General features: G+C 39.5%; 1 protein-coding gene across 1 annotated transcript in view; it reads right to left on the bottom strand.

Moving 5' to 3' along the window:
* Positions 1 to 921: 921 nt before the first annotated feature.
* The window catches only part of antxr2a (ANTXR cell adhesion molecule 2a), a 205,167-nt gene continuing 180,240 nt past the window's right edge, over positions 922 to 25,848 (bottom strand). The window contains exon 17 of the mRNA XM_055640235.1: positions 922 to 4,190. Within this exon, the coding sequence (XP_055496210.1) occupies positions 4,152 to 4,190 (39 nt within the window). The 3' untranslated portion in view covers positions 922 to 4,151. The remainder of the gene's footprint in view (positions 4,191 to 25,848) is intronic.

The following is a 25,848-nucleotide window of genomic DNA, read 5'->3' as shown; positions in this document are numbered from 1 at the left end:
CCTCCATCCTGTACGCCGATTCATCGTTGTCACTGATGAGACCCACTACTGTTGTGTCATCAGCGAACTTGCTGATGAAGTTGTTATTGAGTCTGGCAGTACAGTCGTGTGTCAGCAGACTAAACAGAAGGGGGCTAAACAGAAGTACAGAGGCAAATAAATAAATGATGGGTCTATGTCCCAAACATTATGGAGGGCATTGTATATATTTTTGTGTAAACAAGGAGATTTGTTGTATTGAGCATGTTGGGTAGATAATTTAAATGTTTTTGCAGCCAACATTACTTGCACTATAGTAAAAAACATCGTCTGTGCTGCATTACTGCTATTACCAGTATACACTGCATTTTAATTCTGATTTATTGGTGTTGACCATTATATGCTGCAATATTGGTGTTGACCATTTATATACTTTCCTATCAACTGTTTGCAATTTAAAGTTGGTGTTAATCTGTTTGAAATGATGTGACACCGGTATTAAAATCATTAACAAAATTACTTGATGTAAAGTGATTTATATCCTCTGCCTGTACAAATAATTATGGTCAACATTAGTTGTTAAACAAATGCTTCTGAGTATTTTCTGTGTTTATTAAATACACAACAATACTGTGAACTATTTATTTTAAAAACTCATCAAAGCCAACTTGTGGAATTTTTGTGCAGATCCTCATGTCTCAGTTATTATAACACATCTCCAGCATTTCCTGCTGCAATATTCTGCTAATCTATTTGTGCAAGACCTTAAAGATGTTCAAAAATCTTACAAGCACGATTGAAAACCCTCATGGTGGTGCAAAATCTCAAACAATAATTCAATCTTGCATGAAAGTGGAGTTTGCAGTTTTTGGTGACAGCTCAGGCTGTATACTAAACAAAAAAATTAAATCATTGTGAACTCAAAACATTGAATAATTATAATAACATTTAGGGGTTTACTTTAATCAATTTACGTAAATCAAAACAGACAAGTGAAATGTGCACCTCTTGGACAAAGTACTTGAAAAGTAAAATAGACCATACTGATCTGGATGTGATATTTTTGTTGCTGATTACTGACGTAGTGGATGCTTATATTTCATTTTCCATGTTGTAGAGGTGTTGGAGACAGAAATAGCTCAGCATTTTGTTAAGATACAACTGCACAACTTCATACAACTGCTGGCAGTATTTTTTCTTTGTGAATTAGTTTAAAATATATGCATATTTGTGTCTTATTTCAACTTTAATAGCTGCGGCAAAACTACCCCCCGAGCTGAGCATTCGCAAATCTGCAAATAAACTCTAACACCATTTTCTTGCACTGGCGTGATCACAGGCATTTTTATTGTTATTTCTGTTTTTTTATGAAGGATTTGAGCATTCATCTAAACAAAGAAAAAGATCAGACAGAAATTACACATAATTATAATAGTATCTATTGAATATGTTTGTAATATACTCTCCAAATTAAACTATGGGAATTTGGATAAACATGTATTTTGTAATTTGCAGATTTATGAAAAATATATTAAGCTGAACAACATATGACATTTTAATTTTATATTTCCCAATTGTTGTTCAGATGTTAATTTTCTTTTCTGCGTTACTTTTACATCCATATATTTCAATGAATTTGCTGATAGGATATCATTTTGTTCAAAATGTTAGACAGCAATATTATAAGTTATTTTTTGGTAATGCTATATATAATTTTAAATAAATAAATTATTACTCAAGATTTTTGAAGTGATGTTAGAGAATCAAAATAACACTTTGTGTAAGACTACACAGTGAATCTATGATAAATTTACACGGCGGTAAGAGTTTCCAGATTAGGCATTGTGCAGTACCGTTCCACACATGATATGCACAAGTAGTTTGGAATCGTATTTTAAATCTTTTTGAGCATATGTTGAATTAATGTTACAAAGAATCATAACAAGGCATATATATTTGTGCATAAAAACTTTAAATCAATTTTTATATTTATCCAAATTCTCAGTTTGCACAATGCACTAAAGTGTAATTCAGCAATGAGCCAGGCACATAGGCTGCAGTTTGGCACTAAGTTAAGTTACATAAGCATTAAGAAAAATAACACTTAGATTTTTTGCGCAACCTCTGAAGATAAATTACTTATGATATTACAGATCTGTGCAACATTAAACTGGTTCATTTTATTCTAAATTGGTGTAAACACAAGCGTGCACAAAGCTTTGGCTAAATGGAGACAGTTGTTCCTTAATGGGGGGGGACTCTGGAATATAGTGTAATTCCTCAATTAAAAACACAGATAGTGAGTCCAACTCCACAGATATTGAAAATCCTCTTTTAAAAATAAAAAAAATTAATGAAAATCAGGCATATTTAAAAATTATAGTAACATTTATTTTGCACTGTACCAAAAGGCTGTACTTACAATCTTGCCATTGCTGTAAATAATAATGAGCAATAGATTAAGCAAGAGCAGCTTTGGCAACATCATAAATTTTGCATGTAAACTAAAGGAAACACTCATGCCCCATGTGATTTTGATGAGCAGCTCAAAAGCATAATTAGACCAAGACTATTCACTATCGCTCTTCCCATCTCGCGCACTTGCTTGCCCACCAAATGTGAAATGTTCGCCTGTTCTCTCAAATGTGATGGTTGTTGAACTTATTTTTAGTGTCATTTGATAAGCTTCCCTGCTTGCAGAGAGGCATCCCACTGACCCAGCCACTGGTCATTGTCTATACCAGTTCACATCAAAGCAGGCGCGCTTTGTCAGGTTTCGACTCGAATATCCATTTTGCATTTCATGTACAGTATCGAAAGTGACTGCATCATTCGAGCTTTTTTCAGCTGCTGCCTTCTTCTCCCCCACAGTGTTTCCGCTCATACTGACATCATTTGGGATCGTTGTCTTGCCAAAGCGGTTGGGGAAAAAATATTATATATATATATTGCCTCAATATTTGGAAACGGGGCTGCAATAGAAAAAAACATAACTTGATTGCTTGGTTGCAAACAAGGGCACCTTTTCCTGTTTCACGCCTAACCAACACAAAGTGCTTTTAAAAATCCAAGCATAGCTCAAAAAGCAATAGGTCATTCAATGTCAAAAAGCATAAAAAAATGAGGAAAATCTTCACAGGCTGCTGCTTGCTGTTGCCTTTAATTATATTAATTAAACTTTGAAATTCTCATGCAAAGAGAGTTGCTGGCTTGTGACACTGCAAAGTCCTTGGAGATTTGAGGAATAAGGGAATACCACGGTATGCAACCTTGGTTTGTAGCAGGATTGCTCTATTCTCTCTTATTTATTTGTTTAATAGAAGTAAGCAGATCAATGGGTATGCTTTAATACGATGACGGGTTATGCGCTACTGAACACAGGATTAGAGCAAATGCAAAGCACCAGCCACCACATCAAGCCTCACAGCACCAATGTCTCAATTTCTGCGGAAGATCTTTGGTTATAGGCTGTGCTGCTGTAAGATAACGCTCTATTAATTTTCTTTCTCAGTATATAATGAAAGAAAGGTGTCTTCAAAAACTAAAGGGCAAAGTCTAGCTGATTCCCGTACCTTGAGGCATTCTGTCTACATTTTGTCATGCGTGTGCACTTTTCAGTGGAAAATGACAAGATTTTCAGTCAGACGGCTCCCGTAAGGCATTGTAAAGTGGTGAAGTTGGAAAGATCTTGTGATGTGACATCGCCGAAAGGCAATGAACTTATGCACCGGGTAGGTCTGGTGAGATTGCTGCTCTGCCTGTGGCTAATAGGTTCGAGTTTGACAATACACTCTGTCTATAAAATTTGATTATCTGAAACAGCATATTATGGTCAAACTACATTCAGACTGGAAAAAAAAATGTAAAAGTGACTTCAACAGCCAAGAATCAATGGATTTTTAGTGATGAGTGGGACGGGTGCTCATCTGCTCTGGCATTATGAAGGACTGATGATCGGAAAGGTAACTGAGCTGTTACTGTTCTTTACAAATGTCTTGACACATTGGTTTTGCTGCAGTCCTGTGGCAAGAGTTAACACAATGCGCCTGGAAGTTGCAGTCTTTTCCCCATCTTTTTAATGGAAATTCACCGATGTCCATTGGAAGTAGAATATTCTTCACCATTCTTCAGTACTGAGTAGAGAAAATAAAGCAGCCCTAGCTTTGTGATATTTATTGTGTCTGAACGCGACTGAAGTTGATGCACCGACCCTGTAAAGAAAGAAAAAATAAAGTAAATGGTGGAAAGAATGAAATAAGTTTTGGTGTACAATAAATTAATAGTTATAAGCGTGGGGGGGTGAAGGGAATTCTTAACACCTTTTATATATGATATTTTTACTTGTATGTGCTTTGCCATCATTTAAATATTGCCATAATTGCGCTGACTACTTCACACATGATATGCAGTACAATGTACAATTATGTTATTAACGTGTGTTTTGTTGAGTTGGCGTTACATGGAACTGGAGTCTCAACAAATTTTAAAAATGGTAGCTTCATTTCCTGGATTGTGCATTCACATTTGATGAACACTACAATTGGCTTCATATTTTGTGCCCCAAAGGAATGCAAGTAAACAAATTGCGCAGAATGGATACAACGTGCTGGTGAAGACAGTTCTGAAGGCTGGAGATGACAGCCTACCCCTTTCACCTCTGCAACCTGGCTTCAGATTCAGTCCATATTTGACAAAAAGTCTCAGTTTAGCTCAAGACTCAAATGGCCAGCCTCAATCTAGACTGTCAGGAAGATAACATGACACTGTGCTGCAAAACAGCAATAATTAGAAGGAATAAAAGTGCACAGGATAAAAAGTGAAACCACACAGAATATATAGCTTAGAATCAGGTCATTTGGTCTAACACACAAAGCTATGTTTTATTCAAACCTTTCTTCTTTACTTATTTATTAGCCCCTCAAATGCTTATCCTGCCTCACCTTAACAAATTCTCTGGTATCCATCTCAACCACTTTGTGTGATTGTAATTCTATGCTTTCACAACTCTACGGATAAAAACTTATTTCTAAATTGTTTTTAAAAATGTCTTAGTGACTCTATTAGTTTAGTTTAGCATAGCTTAGAGATATAATGCGGAAACAGACCCTACAACCCACTGAGACTGCGCTGACCAGCGATCACTGCACATTACCCTGTCCCACTTAGGAGACCTAAACAGCAACCTCTGGTGACCTTGCCCGCCACCCTAGGTTTCCATGAGGTCACCGGAGGTTTTAGTCATTCTCCCTAATGGTCGAAAATGGTTTCCGCGTGGTCGAGGCTTCATCTAGGTTGCTGCTATTTTTTCACCATGATTAAACCGGCCTCGACTAAAAATAGGTTGCCGCCTTAAAAATCAATAATTTTTTAGTCGCAGGTTTAGTCGAAACCGGTTTTCTTCATAGTCGAGGAAGGTTTTCAACATATGCGTAGGAGGTGGTAGGTGGTTGCAGGTCACCTTGACCTTGATTTTTTTTTGGGTTGCGGGCAAGGTCACCAGAGGTTGCTGTTTAGGTCTCCTAAGTGGAACAGGGGCTTAACATTATCCTACACACACTCTGGGCAGTTTCCAATTTTACTGAAGCCAATTAACCGAAACATTTCTGGAATGTGGGAGGAAAGCCGAGCACTGGGAGAAAATTCACGCAAGGCACGGGGAGAATGCACAAACTTTGTACAGAGTTTATCTTATCTTATAGTTTTGAGTGTTGCTCTGTCTCATGAGCTAAAATGCCCTGGGGTAGATATAGTTTACTTGTGCTAAACGCTATGGAACCATGCTGCAGATTGAGGACGATGTAAAACCACCACTTAACTATATGTATTCTTCAATGAAAACGTTCATAATTTTAGGGCGGCCACTGTGGCGCAGCAGTAAAGTTGCTGCCTTACAGCGCTTAAAGTGCCAAAGACCCAGGTTCGATCCTGACTGTGGGTGCTATAGATAATAGACAATAGGTGCAGGAGTAGGCCATTTGGCCCTTCGAGCCTGCACCGCCATTCACTGTGATCATGGCTGATCATCCACATTCAGTACCCCGTTCCTGCCTTCTCACCACATCCCCTGACTCTGCTATCTCAGGGTGCAACTGTGGCCCTTCGCCCCACCGCCCGCTCCCTCCCTCCCATACAAATTCTTACTCTTTCTCTCTCTCTCCCTGTGTTTCCTGCAACTAAACGGCTGCTCACTTTTTAAACCAGCCCGCAAACTCGGGAGAAAGTAGCTCTCCGTTCAAACTTCATTCATTTTTATTAAAAAATACTCTTTCCCTCACCCTCCCAACACATGCACACGTATCTGGCGCTGTTACTATGGGCCTGCCGGTGGGAAACGTCGCGGTATCACGGGGTTCCAGTTAATAGGAGCCTCCACACCTCGAATTCCCTGAAACATGGACCCCCCACGCTGTCTGTATGAAGTTTGTGCGTTCTCTCCGTGTACACGTGGGTTTTCTCCGAGATCGTCGGTTTCCTCCCACATTCTATAGACATACAGTTATGTAGTTTAATTGGCTTGGTGTAAATGTAAATTGTCCCGAGTGTGTGTAGGATAGTGTTAATGTGCGGGGATCGCTGGTTGGTGCGGATTTGGTCGGCCGAAGGACCTGTTTCCGTGCTGTATCTCTAAACTAAACTAAATTAAACTAAATGTCTGTTAATCTCCTCAGTTTTTACCCTTAAAATTTTTTTCATATATGCCTTGTTATAATCTTGTATTTCTGGTATCATTCTTGTAAATCTTTGCTCTATCCTCTGTGATGTCCATATGTAAATTTCGTAAAATGTGGACTGGAATTGTACATTGCACATTAACTCTAAATTTAGCATACCCTGTCTTTTTAATTCTATCCTTCAAGTTATAAGCATACTGATACTATTTCAAAGGAGTGAGTATGGAATGGGTTGAGAAATGTTGCTGCCATCAGATCAACACTATGTCTACAACAAAGTCAACAGAAAACTCGTATTTGGTCATTTAAAATTTATTGTTAAATGCAATTGATTTTAATTTTATTGAAGAGATTTTTTTTTAATCTGAATTCTCTCATTTTAAATAAGCATTAAGTTTTTGAAAAGTAAGATAAACTCTTATTCTTGTATAGATTTAACAGGAACATGTGAATCCATTTACTGTTAATTATCAGCTGGCTGTGTCATAACAATTTGCTGAGCAGTAAAATAGCTTTGCTATTATCCACAGAAAATTAGATCTTCCCTAAAGAAGTAAATTAGGGTAAACAGAATATAAATATGCTTTGTAAGATTTGCTGATGATATTTGAAAAATGAGTTTTCAGAGTCTACGCAGGCTGACATTTGATAATTTGATAATTATTGCTCTGCAAAATATGTTATGGTTTCCGCACAATCTTAATGCAGACAATAATAATTTCGGTGCATAAAAGCAGATGATTGGAGATTAATGGGAATGGGTACAAAAACAAACTAAATAAAGTGAAACTGTATAGAGACTAAACAGGTACACAAAAATGCTGGCGAAACTCAGCGGGTGTAGCAGCATCTATGGAGCGAAGGAAATAGGTGACGTTTCGGGCCGAAACCCTTCTTCAGTGTGCCTTTTTGTGTACCTTTGATTTTCCAGCATCTGCAGTTCCTTCTTGAACACTACAGACTAAACAGATTGTTTTTACATGCAAATTTAAGATGTACATGTGGAGGTAAACACTCTTCCTCATTTTCAGAGCATATACAACACATTTTAGGATACATGATAGTCTGTACAGATTTCCCCATGGTGAGAATGCTTAGTAGTTCTCTTAATAGCAATGTATGAGGAAACTGACTATTTTCCCTTGCTCACATCTTCACAGATGTGTAGGAAGGAACTGCCGATGTTGGTTTACACTGAAGATAGAAGTAACTGGAGTAACTCAGCGGGTCAGGCAGCATCTTTGGAGGAAAGGAATTGGTGACATTTTGAATCAACGCATTCCTTTTCTCCAGATATGCTGCCTGACCGGCTGAGATACTCCAGCATTTGGTGTACGTCTTCACAGACGTTGTATATCAATCACCTTGAACTATTTAACGTTAGAGACTGAAGGAACTGAAGATAGATACTCGAGCAGGTATTAGTAACACACCCCTCATCTCCCATCAAAGGAAAAAATCACATTTCAGGATCAGTTTAAGCAGCATTTATAAAGTTGCTGACAACAACTTGAAGAAATAATTTAAGATATGTGAGATGCAGAAATCTGAGACAATATTTTCCTTCAATAAGAGAAAGATTGAGTGGAGCCAAATCATCTTTGCAAACTCATTCATGTAGACCATGAAGATAATTCAGAATTTAGCTTTGATGAGCTGATGAAAAATGATACTGTAAAAAGAGGGCAGCATACTTACACAATTTTGTGAATAGTACTGGTGGCAAAAGTAACTGGACAGGTCTGACTAATGTTAAACACTTATGACGCTGCAGAAATAGTCAAATGTTTGAAGACCACCAAATTATAAAGCACTGCCACTGGGGCCAATAATGCTAAAACATTGTGAAAACCCTTGGTACTTTAAAGATGTGCAGCTCTAGAAATAGTCCAGCTTTCAGCACGCACTTCAATATAACGGTATTTTAATTAGATTAAGGGGCATTGAACTCATTCATCAGCTGAAGGGAAACAAACAGAATCCCTAAAATGGATACTTACAAAGCACAATTAACCGTATGAACTATGAAGAATAGCTTCCAGGGCGGCCTGAACAATATTACCTAGAATTCCTTTGAAGCTTATGCATAGAGTAGTTAACACACATAATTATAATATCTGTAAAGAGCACACTTAGGAAATGAAGATGCAGTCTGAATTTATGTTGTAATATCCTTTAAGTCCCTTAAGTCCCATATGTGGTCAGATAAATAAAAACAGAGAAATAAAATAAACTAATCATCAATTACCAAGAACTGAGGAGTCTATTTACCTATGAACTACCAGGTGACTCGGCAACTGGTAATGCTTTTTATCACACCACTGCAGTAAGCTAATACTTTCAAAAAAATTAAATTAAATGAAACAGCTACATTTCATGGATATACACCAGGTTTTATATTAATTATAGAAAAAAGTCTAGCTGTACAACTAAGCAAGCTACTGGCCAAAACATGACAGATGAAAATTGCATCCCAGCAATGATTACATTTGCATTCATTATGAACATTACGGTCCAGCTACGTGCCAGACAAAGAGGGATTTTCCTAGGGAGCACCTGGGGAATAGAGAATATCAACTATCAAACAGAAAATATCTGATTCCAGAGCTATGGGCAAAATCCCTCGATAAGCCACATGAAAGGAACTGAAGTTCAAACTGCATGAGAACATACATTTTTGGAATTTAACAAACTAAGGTGAATCCTTCAATCCTCAATAATTACATTCTTCCCTTGACTATGCAATACATCTATGTGTTGGCAATTTCCAAATTCAGGTGGTCTATAAATATCAGGGAACCAAATCGCTTTCAATGACTAACTTATCAGTTTCACACAATGCTGAATGATCTGTCCTGCAAACTGTTGGTAGTCGCAAATGCCTCTCCCCATCGTAGAAGCAATGAAAAGAGGATGAGAAGAAGGTGCAAGAGTAAAGTAAATCTCTGGCTAAGCATGAATGTTACTAAAAAGCTGTAGAACTGGAACATGAAGGGAATATTAAAACTGAACATGTATGCCCTAACAATTGTAACTGGCAGGGTAAAAATAGTACAAAGAAAGAACTGCAAATGTTGGTTAATACACAAAAGGACATAAAGTGTTGGGAGTAGCTCAGAAAGTCAGACAGCATCTCTGGAATACATGGACAGGTGACGTTTCGGGTGGAGATCTTTGCTCAGATGCTGCCTGACATGCTGAGATATTCCAGCACTTTGTGTCCTTTAGGATAAAATAATAACTGGTCACAGAATGGTGCCAGCATGGAAGGAAGCAACTTGGCTTATCCAGCCTGCTCTTGCTATGTCCAAGGTCTACCCTTCTATCTTCTGCCTATAGCCGTGTAAATTCTCCCTTTTTAACAACTTATCCATCACCTTTTTTAAAGTCTTAGTTATAATCCTTGGCATTGCATTGCAGACAAAAACTGATATGTCAGGCTGTTATTCATTAATTACAGCTCGGCATTTAATACAATCATCCCCTCCAAGCTGGTTAGCAAACTCGCAGAACTGGGTCTCTGTGCATTCCTCTGCAACTGAATCCTCGACTTCCTCATTCACAGACCACAATCTGTTCGTATTGGTGGAAATGTCAGACTCGATAACAATCAGCATGGGAGCACCTCAAGGCTGCATGCTCAGCCCCCTGCTATACTCACTCTATACTCATGACTGCGTAGCCGGTCATAGTGCGAACTCCATCATCAGGTTCGCTGATTACACCACTGTTGTGGGATGTATCACTGATGGGGATGAGTCAGAGTATAGAAGAGAGATCGAGCAACTGTCCATATGGTGCCAGCACAATAACCTGGCCCTCAACACCAGCAAAACCAAGGAACTGATTGTGGACTTTGGAAGGAGTAGGATCGGGCCCCATATTCCCGTTTATATCAACGGGTCAATAGTTGAAAGGGTCAAGAGCTTCAAATTCCTGGGCGTGCACATCTCTAAAGATCTTTCCTGGTCCGAGAACACTGATGCAATTATTCAGAAAGCACATCAGCGCCTCTACTTCCTGAGAAGATTACGGAGAGTCGGTTTGTCAAGGAGGACTCTCTCTAACTTCTACAGGTGCACAGTAGAGAGCATGCTGACCGGTTGCATCGTGGCTTGGTTCGGAAACTTGAGCACCCTGGAGAGGAAGAGACTACAAAAAGTAATAAACACTGCCCAGTCCATCATCGGCTCTGACCTCCCTTCCACCGAGGGGATCTATCGCAGTCACTGCCTCAAAAAGGCTAACAGTATCATCAAGGACCCACACACTACATCCTGGCCACACACTCATCACCCTGCTACATTCAGGTAGAAGTTACAGGAGCCTGAAGACTGCAACGACCAGGTTCAGGAATAGCTGCTTCCCCACAGCCATCAGGCTATTAAACTTGGCTTGGACAAAACTCTGAACGTTAATAGCCCATTATCTGTTATTTGCACTATCAGTTTATTTATTCATGTGTGTATATATTTATATAATGGTATATGGACACACTGATCTGTTTTGTAGTCAATGCCTACTATGTTCTGTTGTGCTGAAGCAAAGCAACAATTTCATTGTCCTATCAAGGACACATAACAATAAACTCTCTTGAATCTTAACCCTAAGCTCTTGCTGTGCAATTCCTTTTCCTTTGCTTCCTTGAAAATAACATTGAGAGATGGCTTGAGCATTGTGTAACCTGATGACAAGAGTGAAAAATTGGAACATTTTCTTGGTACTGGTGAGGAGGCAGGTAATTGTTAGTAAAGTAAAAGAGATTTATGTACAACAGAGTGTACACATTGGCTCTTTAGCCTGGGCTTTGCTGATGTGAGAAGCTGGCCCTTTGAATAATTAGTGCGGAGAGTTTGGAGGAAGTGGGTGAGGGAAAACTAGTTAAATCGCTTGCCAAAATCGGAGTCTTCAAAGAATAAAGCACCGTTCAGCAAGGGGCCGTCCAAGGTTCATTGTCGAACGAATCATCATTAATTAAAATCACTTTGCAGCAGTAATAAGAATCACTCATATCCAAAAAACGCTGCTTTATTGAAACCTAGAAATCTTCCTTCGTCTTTTGATTTTAACGTTCAGTAGTAAGTGTGCCAAATCCAGCTTCCAATTCCATAGACATTCTAACAATTTAAGACTTGGAATATTTGGCCATTGTGGCAGAGTTGTTACCAATACCTTCTCATTGACAAGCAGAGCAAGATAAGAAGGGACCCATCCCAAAAGGTCACCTCGCCATGTTCTCCGGACATGCTTCCTGACCCACTCAGTTACCCCAGCTCTTTGTGTCTTTTTTGTAAACCAGCATCTGCAGTTCTTTGTGTCTCTCTGAATATGATGTTTAGCTTGTTCGCATTTTTAACTGCTGTGCCTATTCCCAGATGTTTATTCATATAGTTAGCAAGATTATAAGGATCGGACCTCTGGCATCAGCAGCCTATGGAGCCCACCGTGATTTGCAGATCCACTGTCCACAGAATATGTAAACCCTCAATAGAGGGCACAAGTGAAGCAGGTACAAAGTGGGACAGTGGCAGGTGGGGGAAGTGAAGAGAGTGTGGGCCCCTCAGACATCCCTGCCTTAAGAGCAAAGTCCAACCCCCAGCATAGTCCTTGTAATATGGAAGTTGCTGGTTAGCACCCTCTCTGCTTCTGTAGCACTGTTGACCAGCTCTTGTTACCCTAACCACTCTTTATTGAACACTGAACTTACAGATCTTTACTATACTCTGGTACACCCATGTGCACAGACAACTAATGGATCATGACAACTGGCATCCCAATAATATAGTGATTAGATACTGGCTTATATATATAAGGGTTTAATATACAGTTGATCCTGAAGTTGGTTAGATGCCTGGTAATTCTGGCTGGTGGTATGGAATAGGCTGCATCTCCCACTCAAGTGATGCCATGGTAATTGCATCACAGTGTTGCATGGTGCATGTAGAGACCCACTGAGATGTGCATTAGAGAAAGTTTAAAGACTTCAAAAGTACTAAGTGGGTATTGGTCTTGGTCTGTCAAATTTCTATGATGGGCATTTCTATCAACAAACTGTATTGCAGCAATATGGTTATGAGTACTTGCTGGTGCAATAATTTAACTTACTCACATTTGAAAGAACTTTGCAGTGTGTGACTAGCAGGAAATAGTTGCAGGCTGCCAAAGCGTCATGCTGAACATGTCAGTGACAGCAGGCAGCGGGAACTGTGTGTTTGAATGCCAGGAACCCCACACCTGAGCTTGGCAGGAATAATGGAGAGGACATATAATGTCTTGATTGGAACAGTGAAGCACTCTCTCACCTCTAACCTGAGGATCTGCATGAAGCTGAGCGCTGGCTGAATGAAGCCATCATAATGACTGCCAAAATATTACCTGTATGTTGCTGCATATCAAATGCAAATTTATGGAGTTCGCCAATGTTTCTGTGTGATCCGCTGGAGCATACAAGGCTGCAAATGCACACATAAAGATATCCTCTAACTGCTGGTAAACTGAAACCTTGGCAAAGCCCAGTGCTCTGCTTCTGTGCACTGTACCCTCAACACGGAAAGAGAGAAAGTTATTAGTTCTGGACAAGTCCTACTAATGTTAACCACTCATGACACTACAGAAATAGTAAAAAGTTAAAAGACCACCAACTTATAAAGCACTGCCACTGGGGCCAATAATGCTAAAACATTGTGAAAACCCTTGGTACTTTAAAGATGTGCAGCTGTAGAAATAGTTCATCTGACTCGCGATACGTTACGATATAACTTTATTTATCCCAGGAGGGAAATTGATCAAGTGTGGGCAGTAGACTGATATGTTGCTAATGTCACAGCTGAAGTCTTGAATGGCCACAAGTTTTTAAAAAATCCAGGCCAATTAGTTTCAGAATAGTTCCTTCAGCTCGACAAAGAAACAGGAACACTGCTTTTACTCAGTTTCTACTCCGTTCAAAGAAGCAATTTCGTTCCACAAATACTTTGTGGTTGAATTAGAGATGTTCAGAGTATAACAACAAGAACGAAGTATTGGTTCTCTCTCCTAAGTTTCATTTCTTTTATTTGAGATTTGTAAATAGAGAATCAAACTTTCATTGTCTATCGCTAGGGAAATTGAACACAAAAGTAGACAGGTCATATTTTAGTTATTTAGACCACTAGTGAGGCCTCATCTGGAAAGTCTTACTCAGTAATGTTCTCCTTGCTTAAGCATATAACTAAGTTAGAAGCAGAACAAAAAATATGGAATGGGTGGTTTGTCTCATGAGGAAAGGTTGGGCAGCTAGTCTGTTGGAGTTGATAACAATGAGGTGATAATTAAAACAAGGAATCTACTGAGGCACCTTTACAGAATGATAGTAGAGTGGATAATTCCACGTGTCAGGAAACATGGAGGTGAGGTTTTTTTTTCCATTTAAGATAGAGGTGAAGTTGTAAGTCTTCAAAATGCTTCCTAAAAGGCCCAGAGCCTTTGAATATCTTTAAGGTGGAACTGTCAAGTTTAGGTGACAATCAGATCAGCTATTACCTTGCTGAAAGGTGAAGCTAGTTGAAAGGGCAATATATCCTCTCCCTGTTTCAAGTCAAGCCATGTCAAGTCAAGTTTATGGCCGTGTGTACAGTATGGTGAAGTACAGGTGCAAAGAAAATCTTGATTCCTGCAGCTTCACAGGCACATTGACTCGTGAAGCACAGGCACATAAATTATACATAAACTGTCTATAAATTCTGGAAGAATGAAAAGAAAAAGGCAGTGCAAAAAGATCAAAACATTAGTGTAAAACACAATTAGAAACAAGTCCATGCTCATGCAAGAGCATGACCGAGATGAGAAAATCATTTTTTATACAGAGAGTGGTGAATCTGTGGAATTCTCTGCCACAGAAGGTAGTTGAGGCCAGTTCATTGGCTATATTTAAGAGGGAGTTAGATGTGGCCCTTGTGGCTAAAGGGATCAGGGGGTATGGAGAGAAGGCAGGGATGGGATACTGAATTGGATGATCAGCCATGATCATATCGAATGGCGGTGCAGGCTCCAAGGGCCGGATGGACTACTCCTGCACCTATTTTCTATGTTCTATGTCTAAGAGGTGGCCCACAGTGTTACATTGCCAAGGTGCCATGGTAGGATTTGGATTGTGCAGGTTGGTTGAAGAATTTGATGGTTGTCAGAAAGAAGCTGCTCCTGAACTTGGTGGTGTGTAACTTTGGACTTGTATGTATTAATCGCATACTTGGTTGGGAAATAATAGGCTATGATTATTCTAATTATCTTTCCACAGTTATCAAAATGAAAATATAACCCACGTTATCCACTAAGAAGGAAACATTTTTCACTAACAAATTTAATTAAATTGAGTCACATGAAGCTTGGAATATGATTAGACGTTAAATTTAAAATATTTACTGCTGCATCCAGGATAACCAATAAGTATGACAGAGGTCAATAGTAAATGCATTGTGGATGACAATTTCCGAAACACTGAATTACTTTTATTACAATACATACTGATGTTAATGAAGGTGTGTCCTCTCTCTGCCATACAATTACTCCCCAGAGAACGTGTGAGGGGTTATATTATGGCCAAAAACATAAATATAAAACTTTCTAGTTTCGGTACTTTTAAGAAATATTAAATATTTTCATCGTTGGAATATTTGATTTGGCAAAGATCAAATCAGCTCTCAGCAGCCATTTTTTAAAAACTTCTTTACAGTGCAAAGATTTCAAGAACATTCAAGATGGTCTCATCAGAGAAATGTGATAAACAGACTTTATTTATATGAACAAAGCTTTGTCTTGTGTGGCTAATTGTGACAGAAGTTCCGTAGTATTGCTGCAAGAAAAGACAGGATGTGGCTTTTAATTGAATCAGGGTTGTCATTGCTGGTGGAGGTTTATTAACCTTCTCTTGCCTGCTTTTAAATTTGGCAATAAACGTCTTTAAAAATTCCAGACACAATCCTTTCTTTGTACTCTGAATATTTCCGTCATATAAGGATTCCCATTACCATCTCGCGGCAAGGACTAAAAATAAAACGATCACGTTATTTGGAATGCAAATACATTCTGCTTATCTGATGGCAGATAACTGGAAAATGTGCATTGCAGATGTTCCCTGCTTGATGGACTGCTGTGAATCTTAACTGCTCCTCGTTGCTTTCATTGAGTCAAAGGGATGTCACTGCCATGTAACAGCTCTGGGCACAGGCCCTTGCTGTTTCAAGCCTATTTTCAGATAGCTGCCAATAGATTGGCCACAGTCACATCACAGAAGGTACAGCAGGCGCAGATGGTATTAATGCATGAAAGTGATCAAGGCAGATTTTCGGCATAGGGGGCTCAGGACCAACAATTCCAAATGACTGCAGTGACCCCCCGCTCTTCCCAAGGAATGCCAAGGTTAAAAATAAAATCCCCACATCTTGTCCATGTCAGGAAAATACAACAAATGTACAATCTCTTTGTTATTCCACAGCACAAAACAATGCATTCAGTTTATTAAAAACAGGAACATTTCTGGACACATCTATGACTCAGGGCATAGAGTCCAAGTCTAACTTTATGCTGCCAAAAAAGGCATTATTTTTAAACAAAGCAGGTACTTACAGCATTGAAACTACATGTTCTATCATAGAATTAAAACATACATTTACTTTTGTAGGGATTCACACTTTCCTGTTTTTTACTTCACTTTTCTCAGCCAGCAGGTACATCACATGATTTCCATCATATGTTATATATTATATATATATACCAAGTACCTCTCCCGAGTTACTCTTGAGCCAACGACTATCGACGTGTGGAAAAATCATCACATGATAAAAATGATGTCATGCAGTTTTTTTCACTATAAAAAGCCTCCCATGTTTAAATTTCTTGGGGTTACAGAATCAAGAGATATGGGGAGAAAGCAGAAACGGGGTACTGATTTTGGATGATCTGCCATAATCATATTGAATGGCAAAGTTGTCTCGAAGGGCCAAATGGCCTACTCCTGCACCTATTTGCTATGTGTTTATACCTTTTAAATGTTTTGACATGCGTTTCAGGATTCCAGTATCTGTCTTTTCCAAGGTACACAAAAATGCTGGAGAAACTCAGCGGGTGCAGCAGCATCTATGGAGCGAAGGAAATAGGCAACGTTTCGTGCCGAAACCCTTCTTTTCCAACATCCCTTTCCCTGTATTTCTCTTGGGCTTTTCTTCTCTTTCCCCAACTCCTATCTCCTCCATCTGCCATTCCATCTGGGTGTAGATATGAAGTTCTTCTTGGCTGTCTATCTGTATGTGTGGACTTTCCATTAAAAGTCATCCATGATCATTATCTCACAATCCTTCAGGTGTTTTTGCCACTCATTTCTCATCGAGTCATAGGTTCATACAACACAGAAACAGCCTACCATGTCCATTCCAACCATAGCCTTCTTGACCGTTATTCGAGTTCTGGCCCATATACTTTGAAGCCTGCCTCCGTCGCGTTTTCAGATTATGACTACAATACTTACTGGGTTGAGAAAAAAATCATCAGATGCCCTCTATTTCACCTGCTGCTCACGTTAAATCTATGACCTTTGATTAGTTCAATGAATCTGATTATTGTCTGTCCTCATTCATTTCATTATACGTTCACTTCAGCAGCGTGTGTCACTGCTCCAGGGACCCGGGTTCGATTCTAACCTCCGCTACTATTTTATGGAGTTTCCCCCAAGTGCTCCCTTCCGCTCCCCGCATGCTGCTTTGTTGTATGAATGCTCCCCGCAACACCTGCTGTGTTGTATGAACCCATGACTCGATGAGAAATGAATGGCAAAAACACCTGAAGGACTGTCACCTTCCCCCGATGTGTCGCTGAGTGGTCGAATGGGGCTCAGGTGGGAAATTGATGTGAATGCGGGCAGAATTGAGATTGAGGTAAATGAGTGTTTGACGGCTGGCTCAGTGGGCCGAAGGGCCTGTTTCCGCCCTTTAGGACATTTTCACCAGGTGTGTGCGCTGCCATACGCGGAGCTTCGTATTTGTAAATGTTTCTTGTCTAATGTACTTTTTTAAACTCACTGAACCCGAGTTTTGGGATTTTTCAATATATAGGCTGACACTTAGTACATTTCTCACCCCTGTTTATTCATCGCTCGGCAGACTGTATTTCGGGGATCTCGCCTCACACCCGTATCATTGGCCACGTTATCATATCCTGCACTGTTTTATCCGTGTCTGCAGATGGTAGCGAACGACCCCAAACAATATTCCCCTTCGTGTTGGCAACGTTTTGCAATTGCTTTATTTTTCACATAAAGGCGATTTATTTTTAAAGTTGGTGTGGATTATTTCATTTTCAAATAATCTTATTCAAACAAGAGATTGACACAAAAAGCTGGAGTAACTCAGCGGGTCAGACGGCATCTAAGGAGAAAAGGAATAGGCGACGCTTTGGGTCGAGACTCTTTTTCAGCGATGCTGCATGACTGGCTGAGCTACTCCAACTTTTTGTGCCTGTCTTTGGTGTAAACCACCATCTGCAGTTCCTTCCTACACTTATTCAAACAGGAATGCATTCACTCCCCCCCCCCTTAAATAAAAGCTAACAAAAAATCCAAAGGGCCAATGTTACGTTGGCACCAGTGAAATCAGAAATGTATTTGTCACACAATAACATGGCGGAAATGGGGAAGTTGCTTCTTCTAAAAAAGCTGCTGGGTCAATTGAGATTTTTGATGATGATACTTTATTGTCATGTACCGAGCTAAATACAGAGGCACCAACAAAGTTACAAAAAGTACTCATCCCTTCTTTGCCCCACTCCCACCAGGTCCCCCTTAATATGTTGATTGAGAATCAACATACAGTGGCTTGCAAAAGTATTCATACCCCTTGAACTTTTCCACATTTTGTCACATTACAACCACAAACGTAAATGTATTTTATTGGGATTTTATGTGATAGACCAACACAAAGTGGCGCATAATTGTGACGTGGAAGGAAAATGATACATGGTTTTCAATTATTTTTACAAATAAAAAACTGAAAAGTGTGGCGTGCAAAAGTATTCAGCCCCCTTTACTCTGATACCCCTAAATAAAATCCATTGCAACCAATTGCCTTCAGAAGTCACGTAATTAGTAAATAGAGTCCACTTGTGTGTAATCTAATCTCAGTATAAATACAGCTGTTCTGTGAAGGCCTCAGAGGTTTGTTAGAGAACATTAGTGAACAAACAGCATCATGAAGCCCAAGGAACACACCAGAAAGGTCTGGGATAGAGTTGTGGAGAAGTTTAAAGCAGGGGTAGGTTATAAAAAAATATCCCAAGCTTTGAACATCTCACGGAGCACTGTTCAATCCATCATCTGAAAATGGAAAGAGTATGGCACAACTGCAAACCTACCAAGACATGGCCGTCCACCTAAACCGACAGGCGGGGCAAGGAGAGCATTAATCAGAGAAGCAGCCAAGAGGCCCATGGTAACTCTGGAGGAGCTGCAGAGATCCACAGATCAGGTGGGAGAATCTGGCCACAGGACAACTATTAGTCGTGCACTCCACAAATCGGGCCTTTATGGAAGAGTGGCAAGAAGAAAGCCATTGTTGAAAAAAAGCCATAAGAAGTCCCGTTTGCAGTTTGCCACAAGCCATGTGGGGGACACAGCAAACATGTGGAGGAAGGTGCTCTGGTCAGATGAGACCAAAATTGACGTTTTTGGCCTAAATGCAAAATGCTATGTGTGGCGGAAAATTAACACTGCACATCACCCTGAACACACCATCCCCACTGTGAAACATGGTGGTGGCAGCATCATGCTGTGGGGATGCTTTTCTTCAGCAGGGACAGGGAAGCTGGTCAGAGTTGATGGGAAGATGGATGGAGCCAAATACAGGGCAATCTTGGAAGAAAACCTGTTAGAGTCTGCAAAAGACTTGAGACTGGGGCGGAGGTTCACCTTCCAGCAGGACAACAACCCTAAACATACAGCCAGAGCTACAATGGAATGGTTTAGATCAAAGCATATTCATGTGTTAGAATGGCCCAGTCAAAGTCCAGACCTAAATCCAATTGAGAATCTCTGGCAAGACTTGATAATTGCTGTTCACAGACGTTCTCCATCCAATCTGACTGAGCTTGAGCTATTTAGCAAAGAAGAACGGGCAAAAATTTCAGTCTCTAGATGTGCAAAGCTGGTAGAGACATACCCCAAAAGACTTGCAGCTGTAATTGCAGCAAAAGGTGGCTCTACAAAGTATTGACTCAGGGGGGCTGAATACTTTTGCACGCCACATTTTTCAGTTTTTTATTTGTAAAAAAATTTGAAAACCATGTATAATTTTCCTTCCACTTCACAATTATGCACCACTTTGTGTTGGTCTATCACCTAAAATCCCAATAAAATACATTTACGTTTGTGGTTGTAACGTGATAAAATGTGGAAAAGTTCAAGGGGTGTGAAAACATTTGCAAGCCACTGTATCTATGTTAAATAAAGATGTCCGGGTATATACCGATAATTAGACCCAGAGTACAGATCAACCATAATCAAATCCAATGGAGTTCAGAACTAAAATGGCTAATTTGCTTATTCAAGCTTGAATGGAGTGTACCTAGTTTACTGAATGGTGAGAAAGGGGGCAGTGTTAGCTGATCCATGTGCCCCTGGCATATTTTGCTAATTACTGTTGTGTTGCCCCTTCCTCACATGACATCTGTAAACCTACCCTCCCGTAAAGGTTTGCTGAGAATGATGGCCTTTTGTTTTCTAAGGTTTTGGAACTAAGTCAGAGTTTACATTCCAGATACTGCCAAGTAAATCTGAATGACTCCAGCAGTTTGATATTCAGGGGCAATCAAAATAACCATCACATTCAAACAAAACCTTTGCTACTAATTTTTAATTCAAATTTAGAAATAATAATTTGGCTTGGATTTTTATTTTATTACAAATGTTGTGGCTAATATAATTATCACATTCTATGGAGACCATTTAATGACAACAACTAAGCAGCAAGGGATAATTAATTATGAGATTGCTTAGCTTGCTGAAAATGGCTTTGTAAGTAAGCTATGTCAATATTAACAGGCAGTATACCAGAGGTTTAATTCATTCAAAGAGTACTTTGAACTGATAAATCTTCTGATGGTTAATAATCTCTTGAATTCTACTTTTGGCTACGATCATCTATTGATGTGAGAAATAATTTAGATCATTATTACTTGATTTACTCTTTAAAAACCCAAACCTTTATTCCTTCAAAGATCTTTCATTGTGTTGGCAGAGACAGTCCCAAGGTTAAATAACTAAATTTGGCAGGAGGCAAACCAAACAATTACATTTGACGTGTGATAGTTCTCATTAATATTTGAAAGGGGGCACAAAAAGGGAGCAGAGATTGTTTAGAGTTGAAATTCCAAATTTAGCACCCAATTTTCAGGCCAATTGATGATTATCAACATTTGAATGCACATGCTGGCAGTGGAACTGGCAACCAAAGATCATAGCTCCAGTATCTTTGCTGGCAACTGCAGGTTTAGCACTCAAATGCTGATTAGATGTAATATTCCTGGAGCAGGACACGCAGCCAGTAATCACCTACATCAAAGAGTGAGGTGGAACGGCCGGATGTGGAAAGAGCCTTCCAGGAGCAAAAGAAAGGCACGATTGTTTCTTTGATGGGATGCTTGAGTTTCTGCTGGTGGAGGAAAAGAGCGGGAGGAATTTTGTCCCACTTGCACTGTGAGGGAGAACGCGGGAACAGTTGAGGGACTGTAAGTGGGATGGATCTCCTGGGAGATCAATATAGGGAGTCGACTGGTATTATATAGTTCCTGTGCAACTGTTGCCAAGATTGACCAACATAAAGATTTAATCTCATACATTAACTTCTCACAACCATTTCACTATCCGTGGTATCACAAACTCAGCACCTGTCATCTGCCATATGACCATGTACTCGTGCACCAGCAATGCCAACCAGTACGTACCCCTTACAAGCATCCTTTACATTCCACTATCAATAATATCACAACTTCAGCACCTGTCATCTGCCATATGACTATGTACTTGTACTGAAACCACCACCCAGATTCCACCCCTTCTACATAGTTGCATACTTCGCTGGCACAATGCACACCTCAAACACATCATGCATTCTCGCTACTCGTAGACAAATTATAATTGAGCAAAGTATATAATGTTGTTTGTCATGTACACCAATGATCTGGATGAAGGTGTGGTAAATTGGATTAGTAAGTATGCAGATGATACCAAGATAGGGGGTGTTGTGGATAATGAAGAGGATTTCCAAAGTCTACAGAGTGATTTAGGCCATTTGGAAAAATGGGCTGAAAGATGGCAGATGGAGTATGATGCTGATAAATGTGAGGTGCTACACCTTGGCAGGACAAATCAAAATAGGACGTACATGGTAAATGGTAGGGAATTGAAGAATACAGTTGAACAGAGGGATCTGGGTATAACCGTGCATAGTTCCTTGAAGGTGGAATCTCATATAGATAGGGTGGTAAAGAAAGCTTTTGGTATGCTAGCCTTTATAAATCAGAGCATTGAGTATAGAAGCTGGGATGTAATGTTAAAATTGTACAAGGCATTGGTGAGACCAAATCTGGAGTATGGTGTACAATTTTGGTCGCCCAATTATAGGAAGGATGTCAACAAAATAGAGAGAGTACAGAGGAGATTTACTAGAATGTTGCCTGGGTTTCAACAACTAAGTTACAGAGATAGGTTGAATAAGTTAGGTCTTTATTCTCTGGAGCGCAGAAGGCTAAGGGGGGACCTGATAGAGGTCTTTAAAATGATGAGAGGGATAGACAGAGTTGATGTGGACAAGCTTTTCCCTTTGAGAATAGGGAAGATTCAAACAAGAGGACATGACTTCAGAATTAAGGGACAGAAGTTTAGGGGTAATATGAGGGGGAACTTCTTTACTCAGAGAGTGGTAGCGGTGTGGAATGAGCTCCCAGTGGAAGTGGTGGAGGCAGGTTCATTGGTATCATTTAAAAATAAATTGGATAGGCATATGGATGAGAAGGGAATGGAGGGTTATGGTATGAGTGCAGGCAGGTGGGACTAAGGGGAAAAAAAATTTGTTCGGCACGGACTTGTAGGGCCGAGATGGCCTGTTTCCGTGCTGTAATTGTTATTGGTTATATGGTTATAATTATGTAGTGTTCAATAGCCTGATGGTTGTGGGGAAGAAGCTGCTCCTGAACCTGGATGTTACAGTTTTCAGGTTCCTTTATCTTCTTCTCGATGGCAGGAGTGAAATGAGAATGTGACCAGGGTGGGATAGTGTGGGTCTCAGACGATGCTAGTTGCCTTTAAGGCAGCATCTCCTGTAGATACCTTCGATGGCATGGAGTTCAGTTCCCATGATGTCTGGGCAGCGTATTTTTTAGGCAGTACTTTTGAGCCAACAAAGCCTTCTGTAATACTTACAGAATGCCAATCACAATGAGGCCAAGAATACCTGTTATTATCTATCCATGAATGGTCCACAAACTTCTTGCAAGGGGCTGATGTACAATTGTGTCAATATTCAAATTTGCTAAAATGGCTTCTGTCATTAGTTTACAGATTTACAGGAAAAAGGCAAAGAAGAAATATGAAGTTGTCAATTTACATAAAAAAGCATAATTGTAAAAAACTCTACAACACATTAATTATAAAAAATAAGATAAAATGGGAATAGATAGGGAAATATAGAGGCAGTGATCAACTAAAAATATTCACTATTTCACAGGAAATAAACGGTTGGGTATTGTGTTGGAAAGTGAGAAGAGTGTGCAAGAAACATCTGTAGAAACAAGGAACTGCAGATGCTGGTTTACAAAAATAGTCACAACTGTGTTTGGAGCTACAATTGCATGTGCGCATTTTAAAATCAAAAATGAAATGTAAAATTTATCAAAATCAGAGGATAAAATGAATGAATAGCTATTCTTCATACATTTAAAAAGGAAGTTTAGTTATGAGATTACTGATGCACTATTTTTTGGTATATTTAACAATTCATTAAAAACAGGTGCAATGCCAGAGATATGGTATAATTGCCTCTCCTTAAGAAGAAGTACAGCTTGTTTCTAGGTAATAACGGACTTGACAAAATAGTGGCAGCAGGGGAATAAACAAAATCACCATTAAAGAAGAAAATTGAAAATTGTTAATAAAAGAAAACAAATGATGGCAACATTTCAGTTGCACAAATATAGGGCAAATATTTGAACTAAAACCAGAAAATGTCAGAAATACTAGGCAGATCAAACAGCATCTGCAGAAAAGAGAAAGAGAGTTAACATTAAAGGCCAAAAGCCCTCCATTAGATTTGGGAAATAAATTATATTGTTTTCTCTCCGGTTCTGACAAAGGGTCTTCAACCTGATTCAATTTCTCTATCTACAGATGCTGCTTCACCTGCTGAGCATTCTCGAATTTTCTGTTTTCGTTTCAGATTTCCAACATCTGTACTTTTTTAAATTGTTTTCCATTACGTTGGCCCTCTGGAATGAAGAACACAATTTCTAAATTTGCATATGACGTCAAGTTGTGGGACAGGAATAGGGAGATAAAATAGTCAAGGCAAAGTTGGAATTACAAGAAGACAATTCAAGAATGGGCATTTAATTGGCAAATGCAGTTCACAATAGAAAAGTGTGAATCAGTCCAACTTAAGTTCATAAGTAATTGGAACAGAATTAGAAGGTAGACAAAAATGCTGGAGAAACTCAACGGGTGAGGCAGCATCTATGGAGCGAAGGAAATAGGCGACGTTTCGGGTCGAGAATTCGGCCCATCAAGTCTACGCCACCATTCAATCATGGCTGAACTATCTTTATCTCTTAGGCAATGAATTTCACAGATTTATTAAAGAAATCGTAAAGGAATGTTCTTTAATTCTAAGGTTATGACCTCTAGACTCTCCCATGAGTGGAAACATCCTCTGCACATCCACTCTATCCAGGCCTTTCACTATTCGGTAAGTTTCAATGAGGTCCCTCCTCATCCTTCTAAACTCCAGCAAGTAGAGGCCCAGTGCCAGCAAATACACATCATATGTTAACCCTCCCATTCCTGGGATTATTCTCATAAAAATCTCCTCTGGACCCTCTCCAGCGGCAGCACATCCTTCCTCAGATATGGGACCCAAAATTGCTCACAATACTCCAAATGTGGTCTGACCAGTGCTTTATAGCGCCTCGGCATTACATCCCTGTATTTATATTCTAGTCCTCTGGCAATAAATGCTAGCATTGTGTTGCCTTCCTTACTACCGATTCCACTTGCAAATTAAGAAAAAATGAAAAGGTAAAATATTGCTTGGAAAATTACTATCCACGTAGATAGAGGAATAAAATAATAGTGGAATACAACTCTTTTGATCATTAAAAGTAGGTACACAGGTTAATAATAGGTTATAATAAAGGTTACGATAATAGTTGATCCCGACTATTGGTGCTCTCTGTACGGAGTTTGTACGTTCTCCCCGTGACCACATGGGTTTTCTCCAAGATCTTCAGTTTCCTCCCACACTCCAAAGATGTACAGGTATGTCGGTTAATTGGCTTGGTGTATGTGTAAAATTGTCCATGGTGTGTGTAGGATAGTGTTGTTGTGCGGGGATCGCTGGTCATAATGGATTCGGTGGGCCAAAGGGCCCGTGTCCGCGCTGTATCTCTAAACTAAACTAAACTAGAAGCAGTGTTGAGGATGCAACAAATGGTTTTTATGGACAGTTTTGGCAATCCATAAAAAAATATTGTTTGAGCAATGATCTAAGAGAAATTAATATGTGAGTGATCTCATCAAGATGATAATATTTCCATCGAATGTGGAACTAAGAAACCACTTCTCAAATGGCTATGGTGAGTAAGATAGATTCATTTTGAGAGAGACTTGTCGTCAAAATAGGAAGAAGAAAATCGAGAGTTACACGTACAGAAGTAGGTAAAGGGAGCTGGGAGGAGACTCGAGTAAAGCATGTTGACGGAGACACATTGTTTGAGCAAAATAAGTTGTTTTTACCCTGCACATTCCATGTAATTCTAAATGTAGCTTCTGCTATTAAGGTACACTGTATAAGTGTGGAAAACAGGCAAATACTCTGCATTGCAAATGCTCTTCCAGAAACTGAGCTATATCAAAACTGCCAAAAGACTCACTCTTGAAACACATGGTACGATACATGATGATTGGTACTTA

The sequence above is a fragment of the Leucoraja erinacea genome, chromosome 1, assembly GCF_028641065.1.
Source record: "Leucoraja erinacea ecotype New England chromosome 1, Leri_hhj_1, whole genome shotgun sequence".
Lineage (NCBI taxonomy): Eukaryota > Metazoa > Chordata > Chondrichthyes > Rajiformes > Rajidae > Leucoraja > Leucoraja erinaceus.
The sequence above is the reverse complement of the archived record's forward strand: the minus strand, read 5'-3'. Positions and strand labels throughout refer to the sequence as shown.